Source organism: Prunus persica, chromosome G4, assembly GCF_000346465.2.
Source record: "Prunus persica cultivar Lovell chromosome G4, Prunus_persica_NCBIv2, whole genome shotgun sequence".
Lineage (NCBI taxonomy): Eukaryota > Viridiplantae > Streptophyta > Magnoliopsida > Rosales > Rosaceae > Prunus > Prunus persica.
This window is the reverse complement of record NC_034012.1, coordinates 17,328,196-17,339,747: the sequence shown is the minus strand read 5'-3', so window position 1 is coordinate 17,339,747 and position 11,552 is coordinate 17,328,196. Positions and strand designations below refer to the sequence as shown.

Sequence of the window (11,552 nt, the reverse complement as noted above, 5' to 3'; positions counted from 1 at the left end):
ACCATTTTGGTTCTCGTGTTTGAGCAGAGGCAAATAAGTGGAATTGGAATTTTCGTTACACTCTGCTTCAAAGCTATTTTGATGCTAACTACTATGGAAGATTTAAACCTTAATATTTTGATGTCTTTAATTACGAAAACAGAAGATGCAAAGAGCCCATCTACTTCAGTCATATGTTGCTGCCATGTCCATTTGTTTTTGATCACGTATCAGATTTGGACATGGTTGCATCATATGCAATGTTGCCTTTATTTATTATATGTTAGGACAAGGTTTATGGAAAAGCTTTTGTGAGTGCGTTTGTGACAAGGTTATGGAATTATTATGTACACTTTATATATTGTTTTTTGTACTGGTTCATTTCCTACTATTTCTTGCTTTCTTTATATTTTATGTTTGTGGAATCCCTCTCAAAGTTAACATATACTGTGAAAAAAATATTATGCAACTGATTATATAATCACTCATATAGACTAGGACAAATATTCACTAAGGGTTTTAAAATTGCTTCACTTGTGTGAGGTTATTGAGAAAAAGTATGGCATTATTTATGTGATTGGACATGATTGAAAATATATTACTGATTCCCAATGCGGCGTCATATGGACAACTTATTGAATACCTGTGACGTGTTAATAACTCTAGGTGCAGTTGCATGTGGACAACTTATTGAATACCTCTGACGTGTTGAAAACTCTAGGTGCAGTTGCATGTGGCTTCAAAGCATGTGCAATTATTATTTATGTACATTATTATAACAAAACATATTATTGTATATAGTGAAACTAAATATTGTATTATTAGAAATTATATTTCGAATATTATCCGAAATATACGTGTTACCGTGAATTTGGGTTAAGAGGAAAGTGAGTTATGTACAAATAATTTTCATTTTCTCATTTTCCGGGCATTTTTTGGATTTTCGTAGAATTTATTACCTATGTCCACAGATTGTTGCACTAAAAAAGCCAAAATAATAGCAAGAGGACACCTGGCGCGATCTCAGCCCGTCACTGATGACTACTTGCACAAGTGTACGTCAGTCAACATGGCCACACCCTCCCATTTTACCCTAAATTATTATTTTATTACTTTTCCTTACAAAAATCAGAACTAATTACACACAAAATAAAAAAATTATCCGAAAATTGCTACTAACTCATTGACACTCCATCTCCGTTGCTGAATTCTCCGATTCATTGTTACGCATTTGTAAAATTAATTCCGAACATTAACGGGAGATGCTTGTTGAAGTAGGTTATTCAAGTTGAAGTTAACAAACATCAATACTTAGGGTTAAGAGGAAAGTGAGTTATGTAACACAATTTGGATTATTTCATTGCGAGAAGAATGATTTATAGGTTCTCCTAGTTTTATGACGTCACACGTAGGCCGGAGTAATTTTGGGGGAATTTTTAGGATTTTCCTACTATTTATTACGTAGTTTCAAAGATTTTTGAACAAAAGAATCCAAAATTTAAAAGAAGATGACACCTGGCGCGATCTCAGCCCGTCACTTTTCACTACTTGCACAAGTGTACGTCAGTCAACATGGCTACATCCTCCCATTTTACCCTAAATAATTATTTTATTACCTTTTTTCTTGGAAAATTCATAACTAAATACAGAAAAATTCAAAATTATTTCCGAAAATTGCTACGAACTCATTGACACTCCATCTCCCTTGCTGAATTCCCCGATTCATTGTTACGCATTTTTAAAAATAATTTCGAACATTAACGGGAGATGCTTGTTGAAGTAGGTTATTGAAGTTTAAGTTAACAAACATCAAACAGTAGGGTTAAGAGGAAAGTGAGTTATGTAAAACAATTTGGATTATTTCATTGCGAGACGAATGATTTATAGGTTCTCCTAGTTTTAGGACGTCAAAAGGAGGCCGGAGTAATTTTTGGGCCATTTTACGATTTTCCTACTATTTATTACCTAGTTTCAAAGATTTTTTAACAAAAGAATCCAAAATTAACAAGAATATGACACCTGGCGCGATCTCAGCCCGTCACTTTTGACTACTTGCACAAGTGTACGTTACTGAACATGGCCACATCCTCCCATTTTACCCTAAATTATTATTTTATTACCTTTTTTCTTGGAAAATTCATAACTAAATACACAAAAATTAGAAAAACGATCCGAAAATTTCTACGAACTTATTGCGATTTCATCTTCCTACTGCATTCCCTGTTTCATGGTTATGCTACATTAGTATTTTATTATTATTTATCCACAATTATTATAATTATTATGATATTACTTTTTAGGCTGTCCATTTGTTAATTATATTTAGTCCAACTTGTTGAAAACAATTTTATTTTCCGTGCGAATAGGCCATTTGTAGTGCTCATCGGTTTCTCTGTTCTTCAATTTGTTAATTTTTTTATTTTTTAGGTTGAAGGGATGTTTTGAAACATAATATGGAAATATACAAGTCATCCATTGTACTCCTTCCACACAAAAAAAATATTCTACGTCATTCACTGTTCAACCCCCTAGGTTAAGAAACGTGTAACCAAATCCTTTCGGATATGCTAAGTGGGAAAATGTCATTCCCAAGCACTGGTGAAAAGACACCTATTTACTCCATGCATGACTTTTCGTTTACCAAATATGAAGATTGGGGTCGGTGAGCAAAATATCTGTGTCAGTAAAATGTCATTCCTAGCCGTCTATGATGTAAGTAATAATTCCGCTATATAATAAATATTATACATTTATATATAAAACGGTTTATGACAAAATACCAACATTTGAACAACATTTAAACTGAGCTAGGTATAACGTAGCCAGCCAACCTAGAAGTGAAGAGAAGCAAGTCCACAATGCATCAAAACCGTAAATTCGTACTAAAACTAATGCAAAAATACGTGATTCCCTCGCACAACATACTCACGCAGGATTTTGCACCAAAAAATACTCTCACGGTGCCATTTGCATCGATTGCAACAAGTCCACAACGCAGGATTTATCTTGTCTTCACTAGGCCAGCCTGGAATAACAAAATACCATTCATTGTTGTTACAAGCGCTGCGCCGATTGAACTTAATCTTCCCATAGTCAAACATATCTACGATATGTCTTGCAACAAATGCTCCGCGAAATCTTCCTGTCAAAGCATCCCTGGTTCCTTTCATATCAATGTTGTTACGTTGATTCAAAGAACACAAGAATTGTAATGCATCCTCTTTTGACTGACCAATTCCGGACATACCAAGTAGTCCAACTACATATGCCGCTTCCATATGGCCTGCCGTGGCTGCAATGCGCATCCCATACAACGCTTCCACCTTACCGTGCCTGAAAAAACCTTCGAATGCTTCTCTAAATATGGACTCAGGGTTATCGCAAGCCCTGCATTGTTGCAAGAAATGCTGGACCGCAGGTCTGGCACGGTACCAGATAGGATGGTCTGGGCACTTTGCCATTGAAATGGTGTTCCACACTTGTGGACTGTTTGCCAAAGTTTGGAACAATCGGCACACAGATGCCATACGGAAGAGATCTTCCGATGATTCGGTTGCCACGTATAACATCACTTGAAACCAAGCGGACTCCGGGATGAAGGCTTCGGGCATATCGAAATGGAGATGCTTCCTTCTCTTTCCTCCGACTGTAGTGAAGTGTTTCGAATTCATTGAAAAGTTTTTGGAATGGAACGATTTGAGGAGTGGCAGAGGGGATAAATGATAATATTTGGGGTACACGTTTTGTTTTAGCCTCTGTTTATAGTGTTTTGAAAAGGTGTTTCCAGTTGGGGTTTTTCCAAGTTGACCCTTTTGAAAGAAACTGAATCCAAGTGAATTAAAACTTAAGACAAAAGAAGGGAAAACGTCATAATGGTGCATACAGAGTCAGACAGTCAAAAAGTTAATTAAATGGCTATTTGCATAGCCATTTTTGGGTTTATCCCACTATCAAATTCATTGATACAAATGTGATGGATTACTGACTAGTGACAGAAGGTCCCATCATATACTTTTTCATTTTCCCACACCCAACTACCCCTAGTAATGTTATTAAAATGGAACCAATAATGACGGATTCTTATCCAACTAGTTGCCTTAATGAAATATAAATAAATTAATAAAATTGAAGCAGTGTCCCCTCATTATTCAGAAAATATATTTGGTAGTGAAGTAGTTTATATTGCTTTTCGGGCTAAAAGATGTCACAATGCTGACGGTACAGGTGTCGACATCGTGACCAACCCACCAAATGATCCCAAAAAAAAGAAATATAACTCGATTTGGGCAGAGAAGAGAGAGAGCTGAGTGACAAGTTTAGGGTTATGAGTGAAGGGGTATGAATGACAACTATGAGTGAGAAGGTATGAGTCCGAAAAGGTTTCAGTGAGAAGATCTGAGTGAGAAGAGGTACAACTGAGAAGATTCAACATGTCTTCGTCTTCATCTCCCGCTCAAACAAAGAGGTGTCAGTATTGTGGAGCTACAATGGTGCTTCGGGTTTCAAAATCTGACAAAAATCGAGGGAAGCCATTTTGGAAGTGTCTAACCTCCTATGTAAGTTTTAATTTAAAGAATATGTATGTGGGTGAAAAAAAAACCTATGTCTAACTCTGACAGAATTATATTCCATATATGATGCTTGCAATTAGGGAGCCACCAGTTGCAATGGATTCGAATGGGTTGATGTAACCTCCGCTGAAGCAGAACATCAAGATGACACGTATGATGCTAGAGTGCTGAACATGCTGAAGTCCATTAAGGACTTGGTATTAGTTTTATTAGTTGTATCAATTGTCATTTTATTTGTTCTTTTAATGATCATTTAACTGCACGGTTTAAAAGATTGTGAAAGTTCTCCCGCACAAGACATGTTGCACGCACCACCAATGAGACCCTAAACCCATTTTGTAATATTTGGTAACTGCATGTATTTCGCATGTTATAGAAACGATATTGAATGTTTATTGAAGGTTTATTGAAGGTTTATTGATAGTTTGCTGCATGTATATGGAATATCATTGCCCCAAAATTGGATGTTTATTGGGGCCACAAGTATCACTCAAGTAAGAATGAAGGGGGGAAACGGACCTTATTCTTTCTTTTAGTAGGAAGAACAACTGTCCTATTCAATACGACTTCCCTATGGTTGGTGTACTTGGGGACTGAAGTATATTGCATCATTATTGTGGGCAAGGGCATGTCTATTGTGTGTGTTAAGGGAGTATTGTGTGTATATTGCATGTCTATTGTGTGTATATTGCATGTCTACTGTGTGTATATTGCATGTCTATTCTCTGTATATGGCAGGCCAATTTTGTGTATATTGTTTGTCTGTTGTGTGTGTATTGCTTGTCGGTGCGTTTGTGAATTGTTGTTCATTTTGTGTATATTGTCTTTCTTTCTACTTTTATGCTACTGAGCTGCGGAAAACCTTTCGCATGTTTAGACACCTATTATGATGCAACACATTGCGATTAATGGTGGCTTGCATCAACAATGACATATCACTTTGCAATGATGTAATACACTTAAAAAGCCATCTTCAAATCCCAATTCACATATGCAGTCTTAAAATTCCAATTCAATGCAGTTTGGTTAACAAACATGTAAATGTCATGAAGGAGTTAGCGGTAGAATTCGATAAGGACCCGTACGTCTCTATTGTGTATTTACATTAGTTTGAGAATGGACATTCCCAAAACCTTCTCATGTACCATTTGTCATCTTCAACCAATATCATGGGAAGTAAGCATCTCCCCTTGTTATCTCCGCAGCCAATTTCAACCGAAAAAAAGGCATGTTGTGCGAGGTGCAAGTAGCTAACGGAAGCTCAGCGCTGAAAAGCTCAATGTACTTTAACACAAACATGCCACAATCGCCTCTGAAGCAAAACAAGAACTCGATGAATTCAACTAATGACATTCTAACGTAATTGACAATTGAAAGTAATAAAATTAAATTGCAAGTTGTGCTTACTCATTAGACTGTTGTGGAACATCCACACGCTCTATTGGCCACGGACACCACCAATCTCGGCTGCAATTGTTTGCATAAACACCTTCTTCATAAAAGTCGATGGTGTTGAGAAGATTTGGAAGCGTAATTGATAGCGGGCCGAGTTCTTCCTTTACGATGTCATCTGGAATTAGTGAAACCTTTGAATCGTACATTTTGATTTCACACAATACCAGATCAATCATTACAGCCACCCAATGCTTGTACTTCGTCAACATAAATGGGGTATACACCTTATAGACGGTCTGCCAATCCAACCCACACAGAGGAACTTTCCCATTTACAACGTTTAGTAAACTTTTTCTGATTTTCCACCCAAGCTGCTGTTTTTTTCTTTTATTATCCGCAAAGCAAGTACGAATGTGATTCTGTGAAATACAAAACAATCAATGGTTAAACACCTCCACTAGTGTGTGTATGGAAAATGTGTAATTATTAACGGCACTTGGTCAAGGCCGATGACATACCATAAAAAAAACATCGGTCGTTGTCCAGTCCGCTACTTCTACCGAATCTGTCTCCAACTGTTGTTGTCGCTTTCGGATGAGATACAACCCCAAATCAATGTGCTGCAACATGTTTTTCTTGTCAATCTCATAATGTATGTACATTAAAACAAATGAATAATCAATTACACTTACATCTACTTTCAGCCAACCATCAGCTTTCACGAGGGAAGCGAAGAATTCAATCTCAGCTTCCACGTTGCCAAATTGCATCACCAAACTATGAATATAAAACAGTGTTAGAACACTGTATATACAAAATTATATACAGTCATGCTTCTATCTTATAATTGCAAGGGACTTACTTTGGGTCCTGGCGCCATTCCCAACAAAGTTTCAGCAAATTCACCAGATCATCATGCGGAATCGCCTTCATTGGGTCTAACATCTTCAGTCCGGTTGTCTGTGCCCCAGTTTTTGGAACCAATTCACTGCCTTCAATGATCTTCCACAAAGGAATGATCCTCTTCCTTTTCCGTAATTGGACCCCTTGTGCCACAGCTTTACCTTTATCATTCAACCACACGTTCAACTGAGATAGCACAGCTGTAGGTTCATCCAAATCAATGTCCCCGACAGTAAACTCAAGCAGTGTCCCCTCCGTGCTCTCGCCAATGTCACCCCCAAGCAACATAACTTCATTATCTTCTTTCTCACATTGGTTTCTTTGCACTTCCTTTTCCTCACTTGTTTGTGTTTTCACTTCCTTGCCCTCCCTTTTTTTCCTTTGCAGTTTCTCTCCCTTACTGCTTTTTCTTTTCACTTCCTCTCCCTCACTGCTCTGTCTTTGGGCTTCCTCTCCTTTGCTACTTTTTACTTGCACTTGCTCTCCTTCACTTCTTTTCCTTTGCCCTTCCTCTACCTCACTTGGTTTTCCTTGCACTTCACCCCCTTCAATCCCCTCCTCTTCCTTTTCCTCTCCTTCAATCCCCTCCTCTTCCTTATGTGCTCCCTCATTTCTATTATTTGGCCCTTCACCCCCTTCAATCCCTTCATCTTCCTTTTCCTCTCCCTCATTTCTGTTACTTGGCCCTTCATCCCATTGAATGTCATCCATTTCCCCATATCCCTTAAATAGATGTGAGACGACATAACGATTCGTCCTCTGTTTCAGTAAAGCTAGGTCCCTCCTTACTTCCTGCTCAAACTGAGGACCTAAACATTGGTCCAACAGTTTTTCCATCCGTATGACCTTTAAGTGAAGGACGTCTTTTTCCCGCTTTACTCGAAACAACTCGGACCTCAACAAGCTTACCACCTTGTTCAACTCATCAAGATCACCACATGAAGAAGGAATTGACTCTGCCGAGACAACAGCAGGGCGATCCTGTGGCCAACTCCAATATGGCTGTCTCATTTCCTCTTCACTCGGACATAGCGCCCGCAACTGAACTGACTGTTTCAGAATACAGACAAGAGTCATATTAAATCATTCTACTTCATAATTTCATTCAATCTTATCAATAGTTCCAAGGCTGCAAACCAAACCTCTTTGCTCTGGAAAAAATAATTGTTCAACTTTCGAATCTCTGGAACAGACGTAGTAGTTCTCCATCGCAAAATACGCGGGACAGCGGTCGGATCAACAACCTTGCAGTAATTCAGGTCCGCCATTCTAGGAATTAATTCATATACCCAAATCTACACAATTCACAGGACAAAAGTCATTATTTATGTTTTAAAGAAAAACAAAACATAACTGACATGAACATTATTACCATGTACCTGGAAAGCATACGTGAAACCTTTAAAACTCCAGCCACTCCTTTGCGCTTCACCATGCTTATCCTTCTTGCCCTTCTCATTTCTCCGGCTTGTTCCCGTTACCTTACTTTTCCCCTTCCCTCTTCCCTCTTCATTTTCCAAGCTTTTCACATACTTTGTTGGTGCAGAAAATAGACTGTCTTGGGTTTTGTCAAAGGACACCGAACCCCACGGATACCTGTTGAACGCATCCAAGTCCTCTACAAGGGTCAGGTAATTTAGATTGATGTTCAAATGTTTGTCCCTTCCCAAAACCACTAACTCAGCAAAGTAAACAAGAGCTAGCTTGTAGATGTCATCTTCCTCTGTGCACCTCACAAATGCTTCTTCTAAAGCATTGCATGTAATTCCTTCGTCTATAAAATATCTTTTCTGAAGTCTGATTTCATCACTCTCTCCACTGGAAACTTCAGGCACTTCCCCAAAACGAAGCCCTGTGATCAAACAGAAATCCTGACGAGTGAACTGAGCAACGTCACACCCTAATAAGAAACTCAGTCCATCCAAGTCTTTCACACCCTGCCCCGCTACTCTACGCAACACAACCCCATGCACAATCTGCCCGCTAAACTGAATCTTATCTATATTCAGAAGATGGCCAAAGCATGATGTCTTGAATTGTTCTAATTGTTCCGCACTCAACTTCACTCGAATTGCAGCTAGAGATGAATTTGCATGTGAGCAGTTGTTCACCCGTGACGAATATACCTCTGCCTCTGGCCATACCAGCTCCACGTTGGATCCCATTTCCTCAAATACAATGTGAAATAACGTGAACATATATACTACCACGTATTTGCACAATCACAACTAGTCAACCAGGCACATTACAACTTTTACAAAGTACATGAGCATAGGGATTACTCATCACAGGCTTTAACATCATCAAAGCAATATGACAATTTTTGTGCAAATACCTGTTAATGCAATGATTATGTGAATTACAAACAATTTCACGTGTTTTATTTATGGATCCATACTCGTGTGAGTGCAATGTAGGCAAGTTCTGCACTTCATACACATGACAATTATTGTCATCTCATACACAACCCAAAATAAATAAATAAGAAATATAGTGGAAGGAAGCAAAGCAAAGCATGTACTCTGCTATCTGCTTGCTAAGCAATTGCCACATCCTTCTTTCTTTCTACCTTTTTCTTCAGTCACCCACAATCGTCATAGATCAACCTTCATTTCAAATGCTTTGCACTTTTATTCATGAGTTTATTATTATCTGTTCTCATTTCTCATAGGCAAATTTAGTAACAAATGAAATAATATTTATTTCACAAAATATATAAATTCTAGTGCCAGAGAGGTACTCTTCACTCTGCACTGCTTCAAATGTGGAAGGTTTTGAGCGCCTCCTCTAATTTAACACCATTATCTTATTCATATCATTACTAACATGTTATTCACATGTTATTGAGATGTTATTGACATGTGATTGACTTTATTTTCATTCATTTTTTAACATATACCCAAGCAAAAATTAACATGCAATTGAAGCACAAATAAGAGATGCCAAATCCAACAACATTGATGGTACAAATTGGGGAAAACCATTACTCTAACCCTAAACTCAAATTCCTTACATTACTCATCAAATGCTTTGCAGTTCTATTCATGAGTTTATTATTATCTGTTCAAATGTTTCTCAGGCAAATTTAGTAACAAAGGAAATCATATTTACTTCATAAAAAATATATATATATATATATATATTCTAGCGCCTCTTCTTAATCTGCACTATGCACTGCTTCAAATGTGGAAGGTTTTGAGGGCCTCCTCCAATTCTACACCATTATCTTATTCATATCATTATTGACATGTTATTCACTTGTTATTGACTTGATTTTCATTCTTTTTTTAACATATACCTAAGCAAAAATTAACATGCAACTGAAGCACAACGAAGAGATGCCAAATCCAACAAAATTTATGGTACAAATTGGGGAAAACCATTACTCTAACCCTAAACTCAAATTCCATAAATTACTCACCAAATGCTAGTTATTGCAAGGTGTCTGTGTGGGGTCTTTCTGTTTCTTTGCTCCACAAATGGAACCTACCACTTCCAACGAATACAGCTTCTCCCCTTCCCCTTCCACTGCTTCGCCCCTTCACTGATTTGGAATCCACACCTTTGCCCCTTCTACTCCAAATAAATACTTTTTCGGGGTCTGGAGAACTGAGTGGCGAATCGTTGCCTTCAACTGTCGTTAGCCGTTGCCTTCATTGGGTATCTCAGACCTCTGTGTTTTAGAGAGATGAGTTCTTTCTGTTCAAACTTCGAACTTGCCTCTTCTTCTTCTTTTTCGGACGTGTTTCCCTCTTCTTCTTCTTTTTGGATGTGCTGGATATTCAATTCGGGTTTGGGTTCCTCACCTACCCAATTGTGAAACTTTATCTCAATTCTCCCCAGCCCTTGGATTAATCTGATGGCTATAAAGTGAACCCCTTATAACTTACCCCTCATAACTTTCCACTCATTATAGTCTTGGCGTGATTTTTCACCCCAATTTCAGAAAATTCCGCCTTCTTAAAGCCCACGAACCAATTTCGGTAACAGAAAAATTTCAAAATCTGAAATTGGAACAGCTTCCCTTTCTCACTCTCGAGTGCTGTCGTTGTCTCTGGCTGGCTGAATTCAATTCTTAAAGCCCACGAACCAATTTCGGTAACAGAAAAATTTCAAAATCTGAAATTGGAACAGCTTCCCTTTCTCACTCTCGAGTGCTGTCGTTGTCTCTGGCTGGCTGAATTCAACTTGCCGTTTCGCTCTCTTCCGTCCTCTCGGTCGCTCAATTCAGTTGGCTCCTCCTTCTTCAGTCGCACTTCTCGCGCTCTCTCTCTCTCTCTGGCTGTCTCTGTCGACTGCCATTGTCACCTCTAAATCCTTGTCCGTCGGCTCTCAAACTCCACGTCAAGGGTAAGAACTTCGATCCTATTCATTCACTTATGTTTCTAAATGTGCACATCAGGATTTACATGACGAATAGGTGTTTAGATTTTAGTGGTGCTCAGACACATTCGTTCTGCTTCTGCTTTTGTCTCAGTATTTTTTAAGATGAAAACTTATTGTCCGTGTCTTTAATATCGAAAGAGTGCTCATTTCTCTACACCTATTCTTTTCCCTTTTAAAGTTTGCCATTACAACTTTCTGATATTGTGGTTTGTTGGCAATCTTCTTGGTTCGCCTTTCTGGGAGCTTGTTAACGAGACATTGAACCCTGACAATTCCGTTGGTGCCGGGCCATGGGTGTACTACTCAATATATGCGTTT

The 11,552-nt window shown here is 38.3% G+C and overlaps 3 protein-coding genes across 3 annotated transcripts; all 3 read right to left on the bottom strand.

The window, feature by feature from the left end:
• Nucleotides 2,868-3,590, bottom strand: LOC109948670. The gene has a single exon (XM_020562358.1). It carries the CDS (start codon nt 3,588-3,590, stop codon nt 2,868-2,870), a length of 723 nt encoding a protein of 240 aa, XP_020417947.1.
• LOC109948669 lies at nt 6,446-7,430 on the bottom strand. Its single transcript, XM_020562357.1, has 2 exons — nt 6,808-7,430; nt 6,446-6,722 (listed from the first exon to the last, which is right to left on the bottom strand). Exons 1-2 carry the CDS (start codon nt 7,134-7,136, stop codon nt 6,446-6,448), a joined length of 606 nt encoding a protein of 201 aa, XP_020417946.1. The 5' UTR covers nt 7,137-7,430.
• LOC109948668 lies at nt 8,125-9,013 on the bottom strand. The gene is made up of 2 exons (XM_020562356.1): nt 8,445-9,013; nt 8,125-8,143 (listed from the first exon to the last, which is right to left on the bottom strand). Exons 1-2 carry the CDS (start codon nt 9,011-9,013, stop codon nt 8,125-8,127), a joined length of 588 nt encoding a protein of 195 aa, XP_020417945.1.